An 18,529-nucleotide genomic window follows, 5' to 3' on the forward strand; every position below is an offset into this window, starting at 1 on the left:
TACTCTTTTAGCTATATCATCCGGTTTTAGATCAATTCATTCATGGTATAATTCACAAAGTAATGTTCCTTTGTCAGATATAATGTTATATTACCAAATGGTGAATCTTGTACTATTTGTTGGTAAAAATATGAAACCGATCTTGCTTGTATATGATGAACTGTTCCATGGAATATGAAAATGTTGCATTAAAATGTTCGTGAAAAAGTCTTGACCGTATGTGCTTTCAATTGTAGCCATTGAGTGGGCGGGTTGATGAAGAGTTTGCAGACATAGTCATAGAGAAGTGGCGGGTTTCCCTATTTTAAGGCTGCTGCAGAACACCTCCAAATACAATCACGGCAATATCCGAGGCTCTTTCTAACAAGATAGTATTTTGTAGTTAATGATGCTTAGTTGAGTTCTGAAAATGAGATGTAAATACTTGTAATATGATGCTACGAATAAGGTCATGTGTCTTTTTCATTTCCTTGTTTTGTTACTCCAAGGAAGTAGCAAATTACTATCACCATGGTGCTGCTGCTGTACGGTGACTGGTGAGGTTGTTTTACATCGAATAATAGTGCTTGTTACGTACATTTTGAAGTTAAATTTCAGTAGCATCCTGTAGTGTGTACTAGACATTTTTCTAAAATTAGATCGGCTTCCTACTAGTCATATTAACAGAAAATTTTGAAAAATTAGCTCATTTAAATTGAGTTCAAGAAATGATCTCATTTGTCTGCACATAAAATCTGGTTCATCATACTTATCCATGTCATCTCTTTGTGGTATCACTGTCTCAATTTGCTAAGAAAATCTGGATATCATGGTTTTTTCTTTTCCTAGTCATTTCCTTGTACGGGTAGCCTTAAATTAAAACTGGAAATCTACTGCTACATTGTGATTCACATTTATACATCCATCTCTTTTTGCTTCATATGATTCATAATGTTTTTAAGCAACAGATGTGTTGCTACAGTATATTTGTTCACCTGTTGAAATGAAGCCAATTAGGGTTGTCTATATCTGTCAAGCTCAAATTTCACTAACAGGAATTACAGAGAGTCGATGGCATTCAAAGAGGTTCATCTGTCCACAATGAACTGACATTCGGAAGTGTAATTCATAATAAAAGACATGGTGAATGTAGAGGAAGATTTTTAACCTCTATTTATATCTTAACCATTGAAATGTACTGTAGAACCTCGACTGATATTTTCTCTGATATCTGTCAAGCAACTTGAGGATGAATCATAAATGAGCTAGGGAACAAGGTAGTATGCTGGGCCAACTTATGTAGCTTGCAGTCCAGCTTTGCCAGGTCTTTGAGTCACTTCCATGGAATAGTTGGTGGCTTTAGCTGGTTCCAGCTACCAAGGCATCCCCTAGATCTATGTACATCTCCTCCAGCAAGGAGCCTTAAGCCCTTAACTAAATTACTTTCTTGCTAGCTGAGCAGTGCAACAACTCTGGGGTTGGTGAGTAAATTAATGTTGGAGCAGAGTGTGGTCAGGCCGATCACTGTGGATGTTTCAGAGAGCAAAGCAAACATAACGTGCAATAGAGCATCCAAGAGAAAAAAGCCAAGTGTTCTAAGAGTAAGTTCACCCGTTGGGTCACCAGGTCACCCACTATTCACTGCTTTTTAGTATTAATTTCACCATTTGGGTCACGAGCACAGTGTATTTCGTGCCCTGGGTCACCCTGTACAGTGTTCTGGGTCACCATGGTGACCTGCACAGTGTATTTCGTGTCCTGGGTCACTAGCACAGTGTATTTTGTGACCCAGAGAATGAAAATATACACTAAAAAGCAGTGAATAGTATGTGACCCGGTGACCCAATGGGTGAACTTGCTCTAACTAGAACCTCGAGCATCCAAGAGGTGTTTAGGTAAGCTGGAGGGCGCCCAAGTCTCCTTTTCTGACCCTTCAAACGGGAGGAGGCTGGAATACAACGGCTGTAAGTTACAGCTTGGGACAATTTTACCCTTTTGTTGAGGTGGCGCATTCTTGCCCCTTATTTGTTGTGAAATACCAAAAAACCACACAAACAGCCGTTTCTTCCTCTGCTTTTCTCCTCTCTCGAGACCCTAAAATCCCCACATTCTATTCAATGCCGGCGTCAATTAATCACCCAAAAACTCAACTGAACCGACCAATTCCATCAAACCCACTTGTACTTTTCTGTTCCAAGCAAGCCCAAAACTTCGAGATCATTTTCTCTCGCTGCATCGTTGATCGATGAATGATTGAATATTTGCGACGAGAAATCAAAAAGCACTTTGGCGCTGCAGACTACGTGTTCAATGCTGGAACTGAAATCTAGTTCGATGCTCAGTGAGTCAAGCGGCGTGCTCTGGTTGGAGATGGCTCTTGAGCATCGGGTCTGGCCTTCTGGGTTTGTCAGCGATAAGTTCAAATATCTGACGTCGCTGGGTCTTGGTCGATGTTTCACTACTGGTCGTCGTTCAACAATCACGATATCAGATCGTTCTTCTGTTCTGTTGAAGAACAAGAGCTTAGTACTTCAAATGATATTGGTAAACCATCAAGGGAACATACTCGTTGAACACAAATCAATTTGTTCTTATATTTGCAAAATCCATTTAGAAAAGGTAGTGATTTTCTGCAAAAGCCCACAAAGAGAGGAATGAGATAAATGCATAATTATAGCCACCATGATTAATAAATTAGGCGACCCAAAATATGATTTACCCAGATCCACTGGAAATTAAACAACTAGTTTTATATTTCTTGAACATCAGTAGTCTATTTTCCGGTGAAGTGGCAAGTGATTTCGTTATAGAGATTGAGGAGAACTGGAGAAGGGGGGGATGATCTGCTACAGGTGTAACTTACCTCGGCTGTACACTAGAATTCTCCTGGAGAGTGGAGATCCCCCTTTTTTACCATAACGGCTCAAATTTTTACGATTAACGTTCCGTTACTGTGAAATTACACCATGCCTCAAGGTTTGAAAAGATGTGGATATCCTTGCTCCATGTACACTGGTTTGACCGGCTGTAAGTTGCAGCCTGAGTATCCCAGAACTCTCCCTTCTATACTCTTGGCAAGCTATGTACAATAGTATAGTGTAAAAAAATAAGAGAAAACTTCAGCTACCGTCCCCAAACTATGCTGCCAAGGCCAATTTGATACCCGAACTCTCAAAAGTATCAATGTGATACCCAAAGTCGTATTTTGACATCAATGTGATACTTCCGTCAAAAATCTCTAACGGCTCCGTTTGTTTGCTGACGTGGCAAGCACGTGGCCCCCCAAAAAAAGTGCAATGACCAATTTACCCTTTTTTTTATTAATTCATTTCTTCTTCTTTTGGGATCGATCGCTCTCTCTCTCTTCCTTTCCCAATCTACTCCTCTCTCCTTTCTATCACAAAAAGGCAGATCGAACCAGAAGCACCTGCGGTGCATGAAAGTGGATTCTGATGGCGAAGCGAACCAACCACCTCTGCACCAATCCCAATTCCGATCCGAACCAACCACCCCAAGATGACGATTCCCTCATAACCCAAGTCCTCCAACTCCTCCGACCCAATGAGAAAGACTGGAACTTTGACCAACTCCACACCCTCCTCTTCCCCAACTCAACCTCTCCTTCTCTTCGCCCCCTTTTCCTCATCACTAGCCGCCTCGGCGCTCCCTCCAAAGCCCTCAAATTCGTCGATTACGTCTCCGAAAACATGGCCGGAACCCCTCCAGGATCCAAGGCTCTGCTCTCCTTTACCAGCCAAACCTTTACTTAACCTATCATCCATTCCCAAAACCGAAAAAGGGGTTTCATTCTATATTACTATTACCAACAACTAAATTCATTCGATCACTCCATTCCCACTACACACAATTTGATTGAATTCACAAATGGAGAAAACCAAAACCACAAAAATCAAAAACAAGAAAAAAAAAAAAAAGGCATTACCCCAAGTGAAGAGAGACCCATATGAAGCTACAGCTGCGGTATGCTCGCGGCCACAAGCAATGTCCAGCCAGCGCGAATTAGCTCCGGCGGGGCAACCAAAGAGCTCAGCGAGAGCTGCTTCAGGATCCTCAACTGGCGCTCTCTCCCCTTCCGACCAGTCTGGCCGGACTGGTTATATCCCCAGACGTAAATCGCACTCCTCGCCTTGATTGCCGCCGGTCGGTTTCGACCCAATAGTTCCTCGATATCCATGTTAACTAACCAATAATAAATTAATCGAACCCAAAATCGAAGGAGACTTAAAAGGGAAAGATTTAAACTTGGTTGGCAAGGAAGGAAGGAGTGGGATTGAAGGGTTGGGGATGGGACAGTGGAGGTGGGTTTGATTGGGTCTCTTCTCTCCTTCATACACGAACGAATGAAGGAGAGGAGAGGAAAGGATCTAGAGATGGAAGAGCGGAGGGAATTTTGGGAGGGGGAGGAAATGTAGAGTTCGGCTGTTCTTCATAAATCCAAAAATCCATTCCCAGTGATAGAAAGGAGAGAGGATCAGATTGGGAAAGGAAGAGAGAGAGAGAGAGAGAGCTCATCTGTTTTGCTTTGTTTTATTTTTTATTTTTATAATTAATTAGTAAAGAAAGACAATTTTACCCTTGCCACGTCATCAAGTTGACGGCACCGTCAAAAATTTTGGACGGAAGTATCACGTTAATGTCAAAATAGGTCTTTGGGTATCACATTGATACTTTTGAGTGTTCGGGTATCAAATTGGCCTTGGCAGCATAGTTTGGGGACGGTAACTGAATTTTTCTCAAAAAATAAATGAGATAGTAAGTTGGAATAAAGGAAATATTAGCACAACATAATTGAGCTCAATTTAATTTTAGTTCTCCCCCACTACTAGCCTATATATCTCCAGAAGATATACTAGCAACTAGCACATCTCACCAAATGGCAACTATAGTTTCTCATGCACCTTTTCTCCTACCTTCTCTTCTTTCTCTGCAGCTTCTTTGCCATTCGCTCTCAAGCTCAATTTCATCTATGCTTTGTATCATGCTGTACTAATAGTAGTAGTTCATTAGAGCCACTTAAAGGTTACACATGTCATTTTATGCTGAATGATAGTAGTGCTGGACCTCCACCTCAACTCTCTTCTCACTCCCCTCTAATTCATAAAACAGAGGCCTCATAGAGAAATAAGCTATTTGATTATAAGAATTGCAGCTAAGTTAGTTGATAGTTGGTTGGAACAACTAGAAGCATTGCAATTGAGTTAGTTGATGGTTGGAACCCAAATAGGCAACAGACCCATCAACCATGGCTGCATGGTTTAGCGGAGTCCTCTGGTCTCAGCCACCTCAAGTTTCACAGCTCCCACTAACCAAAACGAACCCAAATCCATAGTCAAGGACACTTCCCCAACTGGGTCACGTTGGGGAGTCTGGAATGAAGAGTAATATGCTTATGGTGAATTCACTTGTTGATATGTACATGACATGGTTGAGATTTGTTGATTTTTCTAAGTTTTTAATTCATAGTAGTTAGTAACATTCGGAATTAGCTCAATGGTAGTTGCATCAACTAATCAGCATATATGGATAGCATCTCTGGTTACACTAGTGGCACCTGAAGAAAGATGAGCAAGTACCTCTAGTAATGTTATGGTGACTGGTGCGGTTGTTTCAGATATAACAGTGCTTATTACCTTTTGGAGAATTTCATTAGCATTCCCTACCGTGTACAAAACAAAATTTTAAAATTTGATCGCCATATATCCTTCTAGTTGTATTAACAGAAATCCTTGAACATTAGCTCATTTAAACTTGGTTCAAGAAATGATCATTTCTCTGGACATAAAATCTGGTTATCATACGTGTCCCTAGTGTGTGCTAACAGATATATTGTTTTCATAGGCCGTGGTTGAGATTTGTAGGTTTTCTAAGCTTTTGATTTATAGCAGTTGGTGCTTATCTAATCCAAAATCTGTATAGTAAAATTAACACGATATAAGATCAGCTTATTTTATAGTGACCTTAAACCGATTCTTGCTTAGAGAATTTAGGAAGTATTGGGAAGCATTAAAATACCCTAAATTCAAATACCAATACATTCTCATTTCTGCATGTAGAAAAACTGATACATTCTCAACTCTGTACAGGCCTCTTTTGTTCAGCACATAAACATCTTATAGCGGTGGATTTGGTTTATGGGTAAGTTGATCAAACTGCTTGCATTACCAACTCTTGAGACTCAAGAGAAGGGGGTTGCTGATCTCACATTCGCTTTCCCCAACGCTTATGGGAGACTAACTATTTCTCTAGACTCTAGCTAAGCCTTTTGGGCTAAACACACCCCGGTAGTTTTACTCTCAATATCCGTTTTGGCAGTCTTCTCCTCTATATATAAGTTGTATCCCAGTCAACTAATTGAATTACGGACTAGAGCGATATATCGAACAAGGAAAATAAATTTGGAAGGATTACTCATTCTGTGGTGTACATTCTTTGGAACAATGAATTCATAATCCAATGAAATCAAAGAACATGCTTGCAACAAATAAGAAGATGACAGGTACGGATAAAATCCTTACCTCATCAGAGAGTTGGTGTTAAATTAAGGCTAGATCCTATTCCCCCCATGTGGGTGTTTCACAACTGTTCATGCTTCTCCGTTCTTCCTAAAGGTACAGAGAGAGAGAGAGAGAGAGAGGGAAATCTGGGAATAAGCTACTAGAAATCTGGGAATACCTCGTCGTGGGTTCGCAGAAAGAAGAATCCATTCAGCCTGGTTTGATTTTCTCCGAACTGAAACTTTTTTGCGGTATTCAGAGGAAGACGAAGACGCACGTGCGACTCCACACGATGGGCATTGGGAGTTACAGACTTACAGTCGGACTCTGAGAGAAGACATGAGATGTCGCAGTTTGGGAAAATTTCAAAGTATGACGTGATATGACTTTCCCACATCGGAAATACGGATTTGGAAAGTAGTGTTTATATAGGATTACACAACTGGACCTTTTGCCCAACTCACTTGGGCCGAATATTCACTGCAGCGACGGGTCATCGTCTTGCTTTAGCCTCTGCGACCCAAGTTGCAGTTAAGCCCGTTTCGCTCGACGGCCCAATTACAAGAACAAGGCCCACACAGAAAAAAAAGAGAACAGAAACAATGCCCACAAAATAAAAAGAAGAAGAGGCCAGGAAAAAAAAAAGAGGCCAGGAAAAAAGAAAAAAGAAAGTAAAGAGGCCAAACGCAAAAAAGAAAAGAGGCAAAAAAAAAAAAAAAAAATGGAGCACGAGGCTTAACGATACAAAAATAGGGCTTCAGTTTCTTAGTCTAATGCAAAACAATGACCCATCGCTGCATTGCAAAGTGAATATTCTAGCAAATTTTTTTTTACTTAATTTCAAATTTTTTTTACTTAATTTCAAATTTTAAAATCCACACTCCTCATTTTATAGTTTCATTCATTTTTTTATTTTTTATTTTATTTTTTTGGTTAAAATTCTTATAAAAAGTAAAGTGATTTTGTCCATTTACCTCATTTCTAGAGATTTTTTTTCCCACTTAGCCTATTAAGTTTTTTTAATTCCCTATTACCCAAAATACTCTAAGAAGGTCTTCCCTAATACCCTATTAAGATTTTTTTTTCTTTTTTTTTAATACCATTTTACCCCTCACCCCTTTGTTATTTAGAGAGAGAGAGAGAAAATGGAAGAGAGAGAAACCATAGGACATTTCGCCGGAGCCCGTAACCGGCCGCAGAATTCCGGTCACCGGCCAACTTTCGTCGGATTCCGGCCAACTTCAGCAGGATTCCGGTCACCGGCCGCCGCCCACTGTTTTTTTCCGAAAACTTCTATTGCCCTCCAATAGACGTTTCAATTACCGAAATGAAAACTAATCTTTCTAAAATTAGACAAATAAAACTTTAATTAAAAAAAAAAGTGGAGATTACATCAATTCAAAACATGTATTGCCCCCCAATAGACGTCTATTGTCCTCCAACATACGTCTATTTCTCCCAAATAAATATTTTATTAGGGCAATAAAATCAATAAAACTTGGGCATTAGCCCCTTCCTAATCTCTCTAAAATTAATCATCATAATTTAGTTACTCTAAAATATATATGGTTGAAAATATGCAATATTGCAATTCATATCAGAAAAATGTGTGGATAGCTTTACAAACCATGATAAAAAAAACAATAGAAAAATGAATCAACCAAACAAAAACTATCCTCCCACCGACCTTGTTTTCACCACCGCCACGATTAATAGTAGACTGTTAATATCACCAGCAGCAATGGAAGACAAACCCTTCAGTTCTTCAAGACTCGCATAGCTCTTTCCCCATTAAAAAATTATGAGCTTTCAGAGATAACAGGTAGAGAGAGAGAGAAAGATGGAACCCGCCTGTCGTCTTCCATTTTGGATAACCACTTATCGAAAAATTATGAGGTCTTCCCATTTTGGACTCCAAAGATAACATGCGGAGAGAGAAAGATGAAACCCACCCCAGCCTGAGCGTCTCGAGGACGCGCTCGAACACCACCGCCACGCAGAGAATCCGGAGCACGCCGCGCTGCTCGTAGCTATACTCCTGCGCTGACTTATTGAGGAGCTCAATGAACACCAGGTGGTTGAGGAGCTCGGCGGAGATGACGAACGGCTCCATGTCGTCGCCGATGTACACTAGCACGTGTCCCTCCGGGACTCCGGTCTCCGAGTTGTTGCAGCGTCGCCGGATAGACGTCGGATCAATGGCTTCATTGTGTTTGCAGAGAGAGAGAGAAGAGAGAGAAAGAGGCGTTTTGGTTTCTACTTTCTAGAGAGAGAGAGAGGAGAGAGAGATCGGTGTACAAATCGGAGGTATGAGAGAGAGTGGCAATATGTAGTTTATTAATTAAGATGGAGGCAAAAGTGACTTTTTAAACTCAAATGGGTGAGTGGGAATTATAATCTGTTGTTGGGGTAAGTGAGATAATTTTTATCAATTTTGGTGTTTTGGGTCAATGACCCAATAGTAAAACTTGAGTACAATTCCTACAAGAACATGGTATTCTTTCTTATCTCTCAAAACCCTAGCCGCACAAGGTCAGGGAGCGAAACCCAAGAAATCTTCCTCTCGTCCTACGGCGTCCGCCGCTTGCCTCGTTGGCGTTGGGATGCTGTCGGATGGGAATGGTTGTTATTGCCCTTGGCTTCTAATATTGTAGTGTTTGGGGTTTAGACAACGAGTGGGCGATTATGATCGGGTTAGAAGCTCTTCTAAGTTGTAGAGCGGTCGTGGGCATTGCTTCATGGGGACGACGTTGGCAGTGTGGCTGGGTTCTCCTTAGCGACAACGATGACACTCTTTCGAGGATCTGCTAGAGGCTTGGGGTGAGACGTTCTTGCATCTTTTTGTGTCTTATGGATAGTGGCGTCGTGATGGTGATGATGTTTCCTTGAGGTGTGGTGTCAGAGATACACTCGGGGCGGCGATGGCGCCAGAGTTACACTCTGGTTGGGTGCGGTAACTTTTCTGTAGAAGGGTGGAGGATTGATCTAGGCTGGGCTAGTCAAGTTTGGACTTTGGATGATGCTTTTCTTTGGGCCTTGTGGGCTGATAATTAGTTAGTTTTCTTTCTTTTATTTTCCTATTTTGTTTAAGGAATCCTATGTTTGTAGCTTAGTCTATTTTCAATAATTCTCTACTTTTTAGGGAGCTATGCACTTTTATGTGCTTTTAGCAAATGTTCTGGAGTAGTACCGAAGGAAGAGACCCGTTTTTCGACGTATTTGATGTCTAATTTGTGGATCTAGTACTACGTACCACTGTAAGTGCTAACACATCTTCTTGTCTGTCTATAGATAGCAGCGAAAGGGTATGTAATGGTCATTTTGGCTTGAGATTAATATTATTATTGTCCCTATGGGTTTGATCCCAAAAAAAAAAAAGGGAGTTTGATCTTTCCTGTATTTTGAAGTTTTTTTCTAACACCCAAATCCGACGAAAGTGATGGCGAAGATCATTGATCTTCACAGGCTTGGGTGAGAGGGATCTTCCCAACAAGTATGCTTGAGAATTTCGTCAAGTTTTTCCACGGGACAGCATCGTGATATCAATAACATCATCTCCTGCAAGTGCAAAAGACGCTTGAAAGCTTGCAGTAACTTCCTCAAGAGAAGCCATTTGAGAACAAAGATGAAGGAGAGGAGGGGGAGGGTTGCGGGGTAGTGCACAAGGCACTATCAATGGCGGCTTTGGAAGCTGTCTACATCTTTAATAGGATTATAGGATCTCCACTAAAAGAAAAAATATGGGAAAATGTTACAAATGGTTACTGAGTTATCAATAACATCATCTCCTGCAAGTGTAAGAGACGCTTGAAAGCTTGCAGTAACTTCCTCAAGAGAAGCCATTTGAGAACAAAGATGAAGGAGAGGAGGGGGAGGGTTGCGGGGTAGTGCACAAGGCACTATCAATGGCGGCTTTGGAAGCTGTCTACATCTTTAATAGGATTATAGGATCTCCACTAAAAGAAAAAAGGGTTTTTTTACTTCAACAGTGTCTGAACTCTTCGAGGACTTTTAAAATGATACCTGAACTTTCAAAGTTATCAATGTGATACCTGGACTCATTTTTTCGTATCAACGTCGTACCTACGGTTAATTTTCGTCACGGTGTCGTTAACTATGATCACGTGTCCCGCACGTGAAGCACAAAATAAGGGTAAAAATGACTTATTCCATTTCTTTTGGTTCTTCACATGTCCCTTTGTACCTTCAGTTCTTCTGCTCCATTTCTATTTTCTTTTTCATCTGCAAATTGCAATCGGATGGGATGATGGCATTTCCTAGCAAAGACAATCAACCAGACGAGAACTTATTTCAATCAATGCAAAACCATAAGCAAAACCCGAATCCAATTCTCTGACGAACGGACACCATCGGAGACTCCATGGAAATTGAGATCAAAGCAGCAAAGCATGGAAATTGAAAAATACCCAAAGTGTTCTGAGATCAAAGCCATAAACACAAGTGTTCTGAGATCAAAGCAACAAAGCATGGAAATTGAAAAATACCCACAACCCAAAACCAGCAAGACTAGTCAAACCAATCCAAAGCAACAAAGCATGAAAATTGAAAAATACACAAGTGTTCTGACAAGCTCGTTGCTTCTTCCCAGGCCGTGTTTCAACACCTCAATCTCACTATTGTTTTACTCTTCCTCCCCATCCAAAATCTCAGAAACCTATCTCGAGGGAGTGATTCAAAAATCCCCAGAATTCTATGTGTCAATCTCGACGATTCCATCAAACCCAAAATCAAATCTTTTGAAGATTCGGGCTTTTCGAATTCTGACATTGCCGAGATCAGTGCATGAATAGGGATCCAAAACCTCCACCACCATCAGGCTCACGGCCTCCGTCGAGTTGAGCCCGACCTCCACGTTGTCCGGCGACGCCTGAATGCTAATTCACTCGCCGGCATACTAGCACCGAGAAGTGATTTGGACACCCAGATTAAATCTTGTTAATTTTTTCTTTTTTAAACAAACCAGTTTGGTTTTGATTTCAAATTTGATTGGAATCGTTCAAGATGGATTCTGAGTTATGGACCTCCCGCCTCGCCGCCGCGAAATGTCAGTATATGTTGCAGCACCATCACCAGATCTCCCACTTGGATCCGTACGGCGATTTGTAATGGAGCTTCCACTTGTACCCGAGAGAATCTAGAGTCACCATACGTGATTGTAATCTTCTCTTTGTTTGCTGTGTTGGTGGCAAAGAAGAGAGAGGTGATGTATGAGAGAAATGGTCAGGCATGGTTAATGGAGGTAGTGGGTAGAGTATAGAGTGAAAGAGATTGCAGTTGAAGAAGACGAGAGGTATAGAAGGTAGAGGAAGAAGACGAGAGGTGGAGATGGTAGAAAAAAATGATTAAAAAAGAAAAAGAAGAATATAAATAGGTAAAATGTCAAATATACCCCTACGTTTAGGGCAAATAAGTCTTTTTATCATCATTTAATGACTCACATGCGTCACACGTGCTCGGATTAACGGCACCATGACGAAATATGGGCGGAGGTATGACATTGATAAGAAAAAATGAGTCCAGGTATCACATTGATAACTTTAAAAGTTCAGGTATCATTTTAAAAGTCCTCGAAGAGTCCAGACACTGTTGAAGTAAAAAACCCAAGAAAAAATATGGGAAAATGTTACAAATGGTTACTGAGTTATGACTCACTCAACACTTAACTCACTGTATTTTTAACAATATCACTTAATTCACTCACTTTTACATATGTCTTTCACTTAACTCACTGTCCTTAATTCTACCGTTAGAATCTGTTAAAATTGAGGGTATATTTGTCTAAATACTAAAAAAAAATCCATTTTTAACTTAAAATTTTTTTTGAAGAAAAACTGACAAATATTTTTTTTCGAATTATATTTCATTTAAAAAAAAAATTCCTTTCTTATTAGAAATTTCAGAAATTAAAAAAAATCTAATAAATTTATAATTTTTTTTAAAGTTGGAAATGTATTTTTAAGTGTTTTGACAAATATACCCTCAATTTTAACGGCTTCTCAAGGAAAATTTAATGACAGCGAGTTAAGTGTAAGATAATGTTAAATATAAGTGGGTTAAGTGATATTTTTGAAATGTGAGTGAGTTAAGTGTCGAACAGATCAAAACTCAGTGACTAAAAGTGATTTTTTGCCTAAACAATAACTGAATAACAATGAGTATATAGAGATAGAGTTTACATCACAAATACACATCTAATAAATATTTACATAGACAACCACATAGATAATAATATTTAGAACAATAACAATAATTATAATACAATTCTAGAACTGGTATAAATGTAAATACGGATCAGATTACTAACGGACTAGATTAGTTTAAATCTATATCTCATCCATTGAAATAATGAATTATCAGACTTAGATGGTTATCATATTACAAGATCGATTTGTTAAATCCGTCTTCTTATGAGGAGGTCTACCTAGTCCTACTTATGAGGATGGAGGATTCAGAACATCGACATGCACTTGTACCAATAAAACTTGATGGTTGGATAACATCAAGTGAATTTTTTTGTTATTAAAAAAAAATATAATAAATATCAAGTGTTGAGATCATCTAACAGGTGTTGGCTGACTGCCGGTACATAGAAGAATTTCCATGGATTTTAACATGTAATTCTCGTACGAAATAGAAAAAAAAAAAAAAACAAAGGTAGATATTAGCGATTGGGTGCACTTATTATTTGTCAAGGTGCATAGATAAGTACTGTCCCACAATGAGCCCGAAATGGTCCTTAAACCCTAAACCTTATATTCTCTTATCTCTCTTCAGGATTTTGGTTCTTTCTGTATTTCTGTCTTCCTCTTCCGCCGAACCACCCAGCTTCTCAACCTTGTGTCTCTCTGTCACCGTCAATCTGTGAGCCACAAAAATGGTGAGGCCATATGCAGTGAAGGGAAAGAAGCGAAAGACGAGGGAAGAGAAGTATGACAGAGACGAAGAAGAAGCAGCAGAACAAGTAGAGGAACCCAGTAAACCAGCTATGGGTGACGAAAATGGAACACAAGGAAAAGAGGGCGAGCAATTTGAACTTGAGGGCATTCCAATTGCCCCAACTACTGACCAGAACCCGAAAAGCGGACCTGGGGTCATCTTTATCCTTGAGAAAGCTTCTTTGGAAATCGGCAAAGTTGGAAAGGTTCAATCTTGTTGCTATTGTATTGTTCAGTTGTTCTTTTGGATATTTGGGTAGAGGAGTTGGGTCTTAAATTTCCGATGTTTGTTTTGCCTTTTCATTAATTTTTCGTCTTAAATTTGTTCTATGCTTAACAGACTGAACAGCTTTTGAATTCTGATGATCACGCAAATTTCTTGAAGAAGAAGGGCAAAAACCCTGCTCATTATAGGCCTGATATCCTTCATCAGGTTAGCAGACTCGGGCTATTGTTGGTTAAGCATTTTATAATCTGCATTTGCTTATATCTATTCTTGGTCAATGAGCAAAAAGTTAATTTCCATAGTAATGTGAGGATTAACTTGAGGTGGACTGTGATATAGAACAAATTAGAATCAAGAAGATTATAAAACAGCTGTTGAAATTCAATTGGTATAGTATTGCTTACAGTTTCTTTGGTTCTTATGTAACAATGGCATTTTATGATCTGCAGGCTCTCCTCATGGTTTTAGATAGCCCGATTAATAAAGCTGGGAGGTTGCGATGTGTGTATGTGAAGACCGAGGATGGTAAACTTATTGAGATTAAACCATATGTTCGTATCCCAAGGACGTTTAAGCGGTTCTCTGGTGTCATGTGTAAGTCCATCTTATTTCCTTGTCTTACACTATGCTTTATAAATTGTTTCTGTTCTGATAAAATGTGAGCAGAAGATTATCATCCTCTTTTATCTTATTTCTGATATTACACACACACACACACACACATAGTTGCCTTATATAGGCACATTACAACAAAAGATCACTGAGGTAAAACTAATTCAACTTGATGTATGCATATGTGAAAGCATTAACATGCAATTACCTCAAAAAAAAAAAACATAACTATATTTAGCTCAAAATGGTAAAACAAGAAAAGCATGTTGAATGTAAATGTCTGTAGTGAGCAGCCAACATTGACCACCATCCATGTGGCCATGCCTTAGTTTAACTGACTTCTAACATGTTCTTTGCTTTTTCTTGAAAACCCCGTTTTAGTGGTTTGTTTAATCTTGCCATTCACCTTGCAGTGCAGCTGCTACAGAAACTGAGTATATCTGCTGTTGGTAAGCGTGAGAAACTTATGCGTATGATCAAGAACCCTGTGACACAGTATTTACCTGTTAACTCCCGGAAAGCAGGTGAGTATATTGTACTTTGGAAGCATTCATGTCACATCTATTATGAATGTCATGATGTATTTTTGCATTTCAGGACTCTCGTACAGTTCAGAGAAATTAGTTAGCATTCAAAAATATGTTGCTGCTGCTGAAAACAATATGGACCTTGTTTTTGTGGTATGGTTTGTACTACTTGGCCTTATCTTTAAATATAATATGGTAAAAATGGAATTCTGTTATAACACTGCATTTTCAGGTTGGTGCAATGGCTCATGGCAAAGTTGAGACGGACTATACTGATGATTTTGTATCAAGTAAGTTGATTGCCAATTGTGTTCTTTTCTGCTTTGGATTTTCTTTGTACATTGGGTGAAGCACTCTCTTTACCTGCATGTATATCTTTGCTTTTCATCAGCATAAGTTTTTATGTTTTTGAGGCAGACTTTCCCCTGCTTTTACTACTGAAAAGTTAACAGACCTACTATTGGGATTCAAAATTATCTAAAGGGGTCCAATTTGGTGAATGATTAAAAAATATTATTAGTTAAGAGAACCTGTGAGGACATTAGGATTCAAAGCAATATAGATAGACCTAGACATTATTAAGCCATGCATTTTCTTTATGGTCCATCTATTTGAATTGATTGGATAGAAGTAATTATTTGAAACCATGCATTACTTCTGGTTACGTCTTCTATGTATATCTATTTATTGTTAATAGTTCAATCAAGCTGTTAAACTAATATTAACTGTGTTTTGGGATTCAAATCTCTCATCCAAATGGGGTCATTTTGTCAAAATGTTGATGACCAAGCTGGTACCAGTAACTGCCTTAGATTAATGTACGAATGTGCTTCATTAAGTTGGTCTGTGTGTTTGCAAGTCTTTTTACCTTTTGTTTTGTAATTGGGTGCTTCTAAATACACCTAACAAAAAACATAATGCACCCAGCAATTTTTTGTTCCCAGCAAAATTTAAATTCTTTAGAAATCTCTATGTACACGGTACACCCAGCAAGATTCCCATAATACCCCTTATTTTATGTCTCCAGCAAAACTCAGCCAAATCTAGTCTCTTTAACTACAGCTAGGCTACCTAGCAATTGTTTCGTTGTTGTTACATTTACCCAGCCCCGTCTTCTTTTTCTGGATCTCTGTCTGGGAGAATTTCTGTTTCTAGAAAGTGTAATTGCTGATTTCTATAACGAGCCGCGGCAGTGGTTGTTAGGACGGTCATTAAGGTTGTGCAGCTCTATCGCAAGCATGGAGTGATTCATAGGGAATTGAAGCTGGAGACATTTTGTTTACCACCAAGAAGAGTTCCCCTCTCAAGGTCATTTGTTTTGAGGTCGTCATTATTCTTCAAGCCAGCAGGAAATTAAATCTAGGCTTTTGATTTTGTGATATTAATCTCCTAATTGAAAAATAAAACCACTGATATATATGTATGCACATATACATGTGTGTGTGTGTAGATATTAACTTCATCAGTTTTGATTTTGACTTATGTGGAGACTTAGTTGGTGTACTATTTGTGGCTTCAGTTATAAATACATCGGAATATTCATCTTCATGGTATCTATACTGCATTAAAGTTATTATGATTAGTCACACTTGAACTGGTTGACCAAATTGTTCTTGGTGAGTAGTTAGGATAAGATCAAGGCCTTTTTTTTTTTTTGGGGCCACCAAAATCAGTATATAAGTTCCTTCTGCTTTCTGGTGGTTCAGAAATATTGCTCTGTTGGATGGTTAATGCCATAAAGTAGAGTTTGTAGATAGAAAAATAGAAGACTCATATATGAAGGTTATTATGACTGGGGAGAATAGCTTAATCCTTGCACTTTGAGAAAAGATCATGAACTTGGCGTGAATGTTTTCAGGTTTTGGCATTGAATTCGATGGGTGTATGTTGAATCATGATGGATTTCGATGGCCTTTTTTTTGTTATTATTTTAAAATATCGTGAACTTTAACATCATTTAATGCCAATCAAATTGCTTTGGATTTTTTCTGGAGACATTTAGAAGCACCATTTTAATTTTACCGAGTCCTGGGATTGTTCTATGTAACATTTATGTTTGTTTTTGCAGTTTGTAGCTATCCATTGAGTGCTGCGTACTGTATCACAATGATTTGCCAGGCACTGGCGGGCAAGTGGAATATTTTGTGATCATTTCTACTGGCTTTAGTCAAAATCAATGATATTAATGTCTCTGTAATACTTCACTAAAAAAAATATCAAGTGATGTAATCTCAGGGTTCCTCGATAGGTTTGTTTTGTCTCGGACGATGTATGTGGATCTTATGCATTATTTGTTGAAATGGTTGGGATGTGGGTAATTCAAAGTCATTTAAACTATAAGCTCTCAAGCTGATGCGGATGATATTTCTCTTTCTACTTTGGAAATGCGGGTACAAGATATTGGTCGTGTTAACTTTTAGAAAGGCGAGCTTTTAGATCGTGAGATAGCTCACATTTCAAGAAGAATTGAAAGGAGAATCATTGTTTGAAGAAATATGCAAGTCACGTTTCAAAAGAGGACAAATACAAATAAAATAGAAGAGAACGGATTCCACATGAATGAAACGTGATTGAATGCTCCAAAGGGAGAGGTAGAAGGGGAGAGGTACTCGCATGAGGAAAAGGATCCAATGACTTTAAAAAAAAAAAAAAAAAAAAATTGAACAAGGAGCCGTGTAATACTCCTACAAGCAATTGACATCAATAAATCATGGAAAACGATGGAGATATATGCACTTTCTTTTGATTGATTGTTGTGGTATCATACCTGCGAAATGCATGGTTTTAGCTCACATGTTTATGAACCGTCACATACAGTTTCTGATAAAATTAATTAAAAATAGAGAAAAATTTGTGAAATGATAACTGAACTATGATCCCGTATAAATTTTAATTCTTAAACTTTTAAAACTATCTTGATGGTATTTGAACTAATGCCTTGTTAGTTTTTTAGTACAAATTGCTGTTAAATTGTTTAGGTGGCATTTGTGTTGCATTCATTTGGTGATAATAGAATGGACAAAATAGTAATTTTATTTTTAGCTAAAGTATTAGGGGAATGAAATTGACATCATTTTTATTTTTGCAAATTACAAGACCGCTTTCATTCTTGTATGAGTATTTTACGATAGACATGTGCGTGCTAAAGGGAAGGAGGAGGAGGAGGAGGAGGCTTGGGTAAGGAGGTGTGGCTTGCAAACAAGGGGATGTCAATTTCACATCCAATAATTATTAAGTAAAAAATAAATAAATAAACTAAAATTCTATATATAAAAAAGCCCTTTATTTGCTGCAACTTCGATCACCCTTTCTCCCCTTGCTGACTCCAATCTAGGGATGGCAAAAATCCCCATCGGGTATTAGACCTTAACGGGGAGAAATTCCAGTGAAATAGGGTAACGGGGATGAGGATCCCCAGTATTCGAATTCTAAAATCGGGTACGGGGCGGGGATGATATTTTGATCCCCATCCCTATACCCACCTGATAAGAATTATCTGAAATAATATATATATATATATATTATTTATTATATATATTTTTGATATTATTTATAAATAAATATTTATGTAAAATTCATATTTTTGTCAATATTTAAATTTTGTTAATAAATATATTCAAAAAAAGGAAGATTATTTTAATAAAAGATCTTTATCAACATGTCAATTTTCCTTTTCACGTCGAGTTAGGGTTTAGTGAAACTAGGGTTTTGAAC

General features: G+C 38.5%; 1 protein-coding gene across 1 annotated transcript; it reads left to right on the plus strand.

Annotated features, from left to right (window-relative positions):
- Positions 1-13,254: 13,254 nt before the first annotated feature.
- LOC112196745 (ribosomal RNA small subunit methyltransferase nep-1) lies at positions 13,255-17,152 on the plus strand. The gene is made up of 7 exons (XM_024337168.2): positions 13,255-13,656; positions 13,791-13,883; positions 14,126-14,270; positions 14,702-14,812; positions 14,886-14,968; positions 15,048-15,105; positions 16,884-17,152. Exons 1-7 carry the CDS (start codon positions 13,390-13,392, stop codon positions 16,961-16,963), a joined length of 837 nt encoding a protein of 278 aa, XP_024192936.1. The 5' UTR covers positions 13,255-13,389; the 3' UTR covers positions 16,964-17,152.
- The last annotated feature ends 1,377 nt before the right edge of the window (positions 17,153-18,529 follow it).

Source organism: Rosa chinensis, chromosome 1 (assembly GCF_002994745.2).
Source record: "Rosa chinensis cultivar Old Blush chromosome 1, RchiOBHm-V2, whole genome shotgun sequence".
Lineage (NCBI taxonomy): Eukaryota > Viridiplantae > Streptophyta > Magnoliopsida > Rosales > Rosaceae > Rosa > Rosa chinensis.

Bases quoted from the DNA above. Each gene is read 5' to 3' on its own strand.
- LOC112196745 (XM_024337168.2), top strand. From the start codon at position 13,390: ATGGTGAGGCCATATGCAGTGAAGGGAAAGAAGCGAAAGACGAGGGAA. The intron at 13,657-13,790 runs GTTCAATCTTGT...TATGCTTAACAG, and splicing joins AAATCGGCAAAGTTGGAAAG to ACTGAACAGCTTTTGAATTC. The intron at 15,106-16,883 runs GTAAGTTGATTG...TTGTTTTTGCAG, and splicing joins TACTGATGATTTTGTATCAA to TTTGTAGCTATCCATTGAGT.